This window comes from Lycium ferocissimum, chromosome 6, assembly GCF_029784015.1.
Source record: "Lycium ferocissimum isolate CSIRO_LF1 chromosome 6, AGI_CSIRO_Lferr_CH_V1, whole genome shotgun sequence".
NCBI classification, from domain to species: Eukaryota; Viridiplantae; Streptophyta; class Magnoliopsida; order Solanales; family Solanaceae; genus Lycium; species Lycium ferocissimum.
Window position 1 is genome coordinate 64,624,985 of NC_081347.1, and position 8,639 is coordinate 64,633,623.

At 34.1% G+C, this 8,639-nt stretch overlaps 1 protein-coding gene across 7 annotated transcripts; it reads right to left on the bottom strand.

The window, feature by feature from the left end:
- Positions 1 to 764: 764 nt before the first annotated feature.
- Positions 765 to 8,407, bottom strand: LOC132060044 (ureide permease 1-like). 7 transcript variants are annotated; one of them, XM_059452906.1, is made up of 10 exons: positions 8,009 to 8,352; positions 7,844 to 7,903; positions 5,106 to 5,194; positions 4,699 to 4,995; positions 3,494 to 3,638; positions 2,976 to 3,150; positions 2,820 to 2,863; positions 2,611 to 2,717; positions 1,713 to 2,087; positions 765 to 1,232 (listed from the first exon to the last, which is right to left on the bottom strand). In XM_059452906.1, exons 3-10 carry the CDS (start codon positions 5,112 to 5,114, stop codon positions 1,059 to 1,061), a joined length of 1,326 nt encoding a protein of 441 aa, XP_059308889.1. In that variant the 5' UTR covers positions 5,115 to 5,194; positions 7,844 to 7,903; positions 8,009 to 8,352; the 3' UTR covers positions 765 to 1,058. The 7 variants fall into 7 exon arrangements, with proteins under 7 accessions (XP_059308889.1, XP_059308890.1, XP_059308888.1 ...); XM_059452907.1 differs by lacking the exons at positions 7,844 to 7,903; positions 8,009 to 8,352 and adding an exon at positions 8,377 to 8,407; XM_059452905.1 differs by lacking the exon at positions 7,844 to 7,903 and having other exon boundaries at positions 7,904 to 8,352.
- Positions 8,408 to 8,639: the final 232 nt, after the last annotated feature.

Consider the following 8,639-nt stretch of genomic DNA (forward strand, 5'->3'; position numbering starts at 1 on the left):
ATAGTGAAAGTTGTGACTGAAATAGTGGGTTGAATTCCAGACTTAAAAATCGGATTATATTTACAACGATTGCTTATCCTTTTTAGAACGAGTTTTGGGATTGATAAAATTTTGACGTCGACTCTCGCACTAAACATTTTTCCTTGGATCATCACTTTGTTTGTGAAATGATCGTGGCTGTGGTTGGGTTGTTTCGCATGTCCACACTTCTCAACAGATTGCTGATTTATTCACTAAGGCTCTTTTTTCAAAACGATTTCTAGAGCTCCTTTTAAAGCTTCATCTACGTTCTTCTCCTTCAGCTTGAGGGAGGGTGTTAGGAATTAGGATTAGTTGATAGTATTACTTTTTACTTATCTGTATGTATTTAGATATGGTTGTAATCTTATCTCATATTTTTGTAAATCTCACTTATAAATACAAGTAATGCAATGGCCAAACATAAGTTGCCCCTCTTCAAAATTATCTTCTCATCTTCATTTGGTAGGAGAGGAACATCATGGTTTTAACAAATATTGGACCATATATATGCTATTGCTAGAGAATAGTGACATTGTTAGTAACAAGTCAGCACCTAAAATCTTAATCATGCTCCGAAGAATAATAGAGATAATTGTGAAGTTTAGTGTTGGTTACAACTTACAAGTCACCTCATCAATTAAGTTGGGCAGATGGCATTAGTTGTTTGCTTTCTTCTACTTCCAGAGTATGCTCCTGTCTAGATGTTAAAATAATAAAAATAGAGATAAAAAAAGATAAGACAATGCTACTAACTGCCAAATATTAAGAAAGATATCAATATTGCTGTGTAGAATAAGATCATACAAAATGCAAAGGAAATAGAAAGATCAGATATCTATCATCCATGCAGAAGGTTGCTGAATGCTTGCAACAGCTACTGCACATCTACATACAAAGGTTTCACTAGGATGGTTTTCTTCAGTTTCTTCATTGATAAAACAGCAACTGAAGTAAGCTAAGGCGATTCTGACCGACTCTAATAAATGTTCTTCGACCGGACTAATTAAGCTGTATGGTGATATGTACAGAAACATTATCTATTCTATTTTGCCCCCGTTCTGTTTGCGATGCCCTGCAGACGCCATGAGAATTGCAACAGCTGCTGTAAACATGATCAACATTCCTGCAAGAAGCGTATACGTTCTTCCTGATGATCTTCGGTACTCTCCAAACAATATCACCCCCCAAAATGTGCTCACCAGAGGCAGTGCCTGCAATTAAACACCGCATTTCAAAATGAGGAAGCATTGCTTCATTGTAGTCAACGATATTCACTAAGGGGTTGTTTGGTTGCTTGTTAGAGTTATGCAGGTATATTAGTAATGCAGGGTTTAGTTATGCAGCGTTTAGCTATTCATGTGTTAGTTAAATAATGCAGGGATTAGTTATGACTCATAACTTATGTCTCGTTTATTTATTTCGGATTGTAAAATATAAACAAACATTATACTTTGGTGTGCTGAATTTTTATACAAAGCAACTAAAAAGCTACCAAATATCATATTAGCTATGCTAGTTTTAGTACATGAACAACTCCCTTCTTAACCAGCAACAAAACAACCCTTATTGAATATGACGATTTGGAATGTTGGACAATTGAAATAAATTATTAGCAGGCTGGTGGTCTCGTATATGATTACTTTTGTAACGGTATGCTGTACAGCATTTATTCTGCGGACAAATGCACTAACCTGAACAGCATCTGCAGCTGCATATCCAGCTGCTTGACCTCCCATAAATTGAAGACCATTTCCAAAGCCACTTAAAAGTCCCGCCAAAAGAGCCCAACCTCGGCCATCCCAATCGTTCACATAGGACATCATCGACGATTTGGGTGCATTCAGTACAGGGCGGTACAAGAAGGTGAAGTTCAGAATCGTGGCAAGCAAAGAGCTTGAAATGGAGAAGTAGAAAAATGCCGTATAGACACTCAAGTGCGGGACTCCATCTTTTAGAGCATGCCACTGATCATTTGTTGCTAGGTTGAATGCTGGCGAAAAGAGAGAAAGGCAAGCTCCAGCAAAGAAGGTAATAGCCAGACCAATGTAAGTACTCTTCCCAAAAACCTGCAAAGCAATCAATCAATCAACTATGCCGCGGTCTCGGACAGTTTGGATTGGCTATAGGAATCTCTCTAACCATGCCGCCCTGCTCAAGTCCATTTCGCTGGAATATAATCGGAAAAAATGGAGGTTCTCTAGAAACTACTCCCTTCATCCCACTTTATGTGGCGGTCTTTGACTAGACAGAGTTTAAGAAAAAGAACAACTTCTGGAATTTGTGGTCTAAAACAAGACAAAGACTTGTGTTGTGATAAATCATTTAATTAAAGGTAAAATGGAAAGTCTTAAAGTTAAATTATTTTGAAAGAAATATGATATTCTTTTTGGAACAGACTAAAAATGAAAATATGCACATAAATTGGGACGGAGGAAGTAGAAATTATCAAAATTCCATATATTGGATTGGCAAATTTCCCTGTGTTAATGCTTATCAGCATTTCATCTTTATAAAAAATTTCCATGCAGCATAAAGTTAATCTTGAAGTGGCAATTAGAGGGATAAATAATCTGAGTGGGAATTTCTAACCTTCATTGCCCTTTTGTTCTCAACTTGTACAAGGAAAAGTGCAGTTCCAGCCTTTGCCTTCTCCTCAGACTCAGAAGCAACTCCATTCTCCAAGTCATTGATATCAACTACACAAGGTCTATACATTAACTAAAAACGTAAATACGAAATCCACCAATATAATAAAAAAATGGAGAACACACGAATTTCAAATGCTCGAGCTAAAGTACCTGTGTTTGTATTCGTTTGTTTAGAATCAGTAACACCGCTTGTCCTGCCAAAGATTCAAAAAAACTAAAATCAATCTCACACATCAACGGTGCAATATGTACATGATGCCCTTAGAAGAATTCAAAATTGCAATATGTTATTGAACTGATGCATACCCGTCCCCATTCTTAGAGTCATTTGAAAAATAATCAAGTTTTGCTTTGTTATCAGCCGTGTTGGATGCATGAACAGCAGAGCCTAGACAAACAGCAATCAAGAAGCATCCGACGCCAGGAAAAAGAATCTCGGCTTTGTTAATTTTGTCATCAAGGTAGTAGTTCAACGTCGTTCCTGCCATAACCAAATCAAGAACGCACGTCAAATTTCCAACATAATATATAGCAGTTCCATACCATAGGGTATCAGTCGCTGACTGATCACTTCAGTAAAATATAAATATAATTATAGTTCAATGCCTTTCGGTGATCTAATTTACAAAAACAACCAGAAAAGGTATAAGTTTTGTATATTAAGTATAAATATACATATAATATGCATATTGTATACATGCGATATACTCATAATATACATATAATAGCCATAATCAGTTTATATGTTTTGTATATTTTGGCTAGCGCCTGCAATTAATTTCGGGAAAATCCCAAAATATAAACAACTTAAGTTAATATGATACCTATAACAACCGTAATGCTTGCGGTGATGACCTCGGTGACTGACAAACCAACAAAAGCCCATGCATATTGAGTTGAAAGGTTTCCAAGAGTGAGGACAACTCCTCCAGCAATTGCAAACAAGACACTGGGCCAATTGTCCTGCATCTTTAATTTTATTCCCAAAATATGTTCAGAAACCAAAAGAAAATACAAATTCCTTTGTTCTGCAAATTCAACATGTTACAACAATACACACAATCTATGTGGCATCGTTGGGAAGTTTCTACAACACCGGACCATTTGAATGTCATAATGTCTTGTCTTTAGTGGATAAGTGACCTTAATGTAAACAAAGGAGCTGTGTTAGCGAGGATTGCTTAACTCTCCGATTAATCTATCAGAAAACATATTTGGTTACTAGTAGAACATGGTTTTTTTGCATCAGCATTAAGGATCTCTTGGAAAAGCGATAAAGTTACAACCATTCACCAGAAGAACATAGTATATTAACTACACCAATCCATCAGATGAACCAATGAGAGAACAGATGCATATATTGATCTAGAATCTAATCAAAACGGTAATCATATCTCCCTGTTGTCTGTATCAAATTGTAAAATTTCAATATATTTCCTCTACTTAGTTAGAGAAGCAAGCAACATGGAGAACTCAATACGTTCCCAATGACAAACAACACAAACAGTAGCAGCAACAAAAATACAATTATATCTGAATCCCAAACTAATTTGAGTTGGCTATACAAATCCTCTGTATCCACTTCACCTTACTGGGTGTGTTTCATCTAAACTGTCAAAAAAAAAAAAGAAGAAGCAAGGTATGCTATAACAACCAATACCGTGATGTATTAGAAACGTCGAAAGGAAGCTCAGCAATCAGCATCTTGCATATAAGCTTACTCCTTCAGAGACAGCTTAATTAAGTACTAATTAAAAGTAAGATATCTATAATAGTATAAGGTTTTCAACGATGTCGTGACACACTTCAACATAGTATCAAGGAATTCAAAAGTCCTGTGCGCAAATCCCATACACCTAAAACGCAAAACTATTCCACTTATTTGAGAAACCATGTAGAGACATAAGTATTTTTATAAACGAATTAAAATATGCTCTCTGTAACGGCTTAAACTTTTTGACAAGGTGGTCACACACTTCAAATGTCCTCCCACAACTCTCCCTTAAGTTGTGTAATTAAGCCAACTAACCTGAGAAAGCTGAGTGAAAAAACTTGGCTGTTCCATAGTGCTCCTTCCAATCTCACCAACAGTAAAAGCAATGAAAGTAGCAGCCAATAGATTTGTGATAGTATAATCAAGGTAAGTATGTTGAGGAAGACGACCTCGCCTTTCGAGTAAAGTAAGCAGAGCAGGCCATGTTCCCAAAAAGAACAGAGAAAATAGCATACAAGCTATAGCTCCTGCTTTACTTTCCACCATATACATCTTCAAAAATTCCCTTTGATCAGGTGGAAGTTCAATCAACTTAAGTACACTCCAAAAATCCTAACCAAAGAAAAAATATTCAAGAGTCAGCTTTGGTTTGTTAAAAAAGATCATATTATCAGACTCCCAAGTCCTAATTCAAGCTGGTATATGTACTATCCTTTTCTTACCTGGTCCATTAGTTTTTTGTTGTTTCTATGTCACCTCCAAGATTCCCAATCTGTGAATGAGTTTATGCGCATGCAGTTGAAATATATACCTAAACAAGGACAATCAGATTTGCCACTAAAGGAAATATATGAAACAGCCATGTTGTAGCTCACACTTGTCAAGTTTATCTGGCAAAATATATAATCATATAATTCATGAGGTGACACAAAAGAAATGAGCTTTCCTCAGTGAGAGGAAAATCAGAAAAAAGAAATTCTCCACCGTTTTAGGGGATGTGGTGGTCCCTTGGAGACAGAATATGACGAGTTCATTGATAAGATATCTGCAGCCAAAAAGCAAGTCTGCAACTCGCCGTTTAAGCATAGACAAATATAGCCACATGATGAATATATATATATATATATACACACACACACACATCCAATAAAGATAGGAACAACAATTTGAAGAAAGGGGGAAAATTAGAGTTCATCACTAACCAGAATTCTATGTGAAAAAATATATGTTTGGTTGTCAAATATGAACCACTCGTCGAATTAGACAAAGGGGTATATGAAGAAACAATGAGAAAAAAGAAATGAAGATGAAAAGAAATAGAGAAATGATGGAAATGTTATGAAACAAAAATTATAAAGCCAAGTGTAAAGATATAAAGGGAAATATGATATATTATTTCTCTTGAAATGTGTACGAAATAAATTGATTTAACTTGTAAAGAGGTAAGTTGATGCGTTTCAAGAAGCTGTTGCAAGATTTTTAGGAAGCTGCCATAGCACGCTTCCTTAAAGGCTTAATACATCAATTACTTAAATTTATCTTCATTTAGACACTTTCACTATGATTTGTTCCAATTAAGTATACGAACATGTGATAGAATGTTTCTAGACATTTTTAACTCAAATTTTGAATAAAGTCTCCACATGCTCTCAAATATTCATTGCGTAAATAAATTAACTAGAGAAAAGTATACAGAGATGATACATAAGAGTCCGGAGCCTAAAGGGTATAAAAATACACGGTATTTACCAAAAGGGGGTGCCCAAAAATTTATATACAAAAAAGGGGTATATCGTGGGCCGATCCACGATATACCCCAAATTTTTTTTTCTACCGACACAAGTCAACGAAAAATTAAAAAAAAAAAATTTAATTGTATAACGTGGACTGATCCACGTTATACAATATAAATTGTAAAACGTGGATCAGTCCACGTTTTACAAATATATTTTGTAAAACCTCTAAATTTTTTTTTTTTTTTTTTTTTTTGCGAGCACTAAAAAAGAAAATTTAGTAAACTTTTTTTTTTTTGTAACACTTAGTGTGTTTTTTCATACTTTGACCAATGATTAATCGTGTGTGAAGACTCCGAAACGTCAATATTTTATATAGAACCTGATATTTTTTTCCTCGCGTACACATAATGTAGGCTCAATACATCAAGGATACGTAGACGTTCGGATCGTCATTTTAGGGGTTGAAAAGGTGCCCGAAGTAAGTTTTGTTTGAAAAACTTAGTGTTTTTTCATACTTTGACCAATGATTAGTCGTGTGTGAAGACTAAACGTCAATATTTTATATAGAACACGATATTTTTTCCGCGTACAATAATGTAGGCTCAATACATCAAGGATACGTAGACGTTCGGATAGTCATTTTAGGGGTTGAAAAGGTGCGAAATAAGTTTTGTTTAGGTTTAAGTGTTTTATTTTTTAAGGTTTTGATTTAAGCGTGTTATTTTTTAATCACGATAAAACATTATTTTGAATATAAATATAATTCTAAAAAATATAGGGAGAAAAAGCTAGTTTGAAAGTGGTCAAACTTTAGATGGTCATAACTTTGCGCTGACGTCCGTTTTACGCGCGTTTTTTTTTTTGAACTTGCGTATTTTTCGAGATCTATGCGGACAAACCGCCACAAGGCGGTTTGGCCGAGCCGATTTAAAAAAAACGCCTTTTATCCCATTCAATTTCGATTTTCCCCCAAATTGGCGTGAAATTTTCAGTTTATTTACTTATAAGATGATGATACGCAATAGATTTCAACGTAAAAATCCCAAGGTAATGTACCGTGAATGTCAATTTCACTTCAAGGTTTCAATTTTTGAAAATAAAGTGATTAATTTTCTCAACATATAAAGTTGACTAAAATAACCTTACGATAAACACTAAGTTTTTCAAACAAAACTTACTTGGCACCTTTTCAACCCCTAAAATGACGATCCGAACGTCTACGTATCCTTGATGTATTGAGCCTACATTATTGTACGCGGTAAAAAAATATCATGTTCTATATAAAATATTGACGTTTCGGAGTCTTCACACACGATTAATCATTGGTCAAAGTATGAAAAAACACACTAAGTGTTACAAAAAAAAAAAAAAGTTTACTAAATTTTTTTTTTTTAGTGCTCGCTCGCAAAAAAAAAAAAAAAAAAAAAAAAAAAAAAATTTAGAGGTAAAACGTGGATCACCCACGTTTACAAAATATATTTGTAAAACGTGGACTGATCCACGTTTTACAATTTATATCGTATAACGTGGATCACCACGTTATACAATTAAATTTTTTTTTTTTTTAATTTTTCGTTGACTTGTGTCGTAGAAAAATTTTTTTATATCGTGGATCGGTTTACGATATACCCCTTTTGGTATATAAATTTTTAAAGCACTTTTGGTAAATACCGTGTATTTTTATACCCTTTAGGCTCCGGACTCTGATACATAAGTTGCTTAACTTGAAAAAAAATTGCTGCGAAACGATTCAATAAGTTGTTATAAGATCTTTAGGAAGCTATCTGTTTGATTGCAAGTCTTTTTAGAAGTTGTCGCTGTAAAGCTTTCCACAAAACTTCTTATAAGCTTTTTCAAGAAATTCTAAAAGTACTTAATGAAAATCTTACATTAATCTTTTCTTATCCACCTCATAAAAAAAAATTGAATTTATTGTTTGGTGTATTTACAATTCAGTGTATTCAATCAAGAACAAAGTTATTTTAAAGTTTCTACTAAACAAGCAAGAATAAATGATAAGAAAAGAAATAGATATATAGTTGAAATTGCATGACAGCTAGTAACAAAATTGATCACTTGAAACATAGATCATTATCTACGTATTCGACATAGATATATGAGACACCACGAAAACCATCTCACAGAGTCAGCAAAAGGCTCTTGGCAAAATTGACTAAAAATAGATTAAGCTTTTATGGTCCTTTCGTTTTCACAGTAGGATATTTTTTTTCACATGTAAGGTCTATGAGGAACACACCTGTAACTATTTTGGCCGATGAAGAACACACTTGTAATTATATAGGAAGCATTGAATAAATTAGAACAGAATTAAAGAATTAACAAATTAACAAAGAAGAAGTGATTACGTATGAATTCAAAAAAGGCAAACATTAGTTTGTCTTTATAACTTACACAAAATAAATACGACTTGTTAAGTAGGTGTTATTCAAGAGACGTAAATGAATAAAATTCCTGAATCATATGGTTTCGTGTCATTTTTAAGTTCTTTTCATTTTTCTC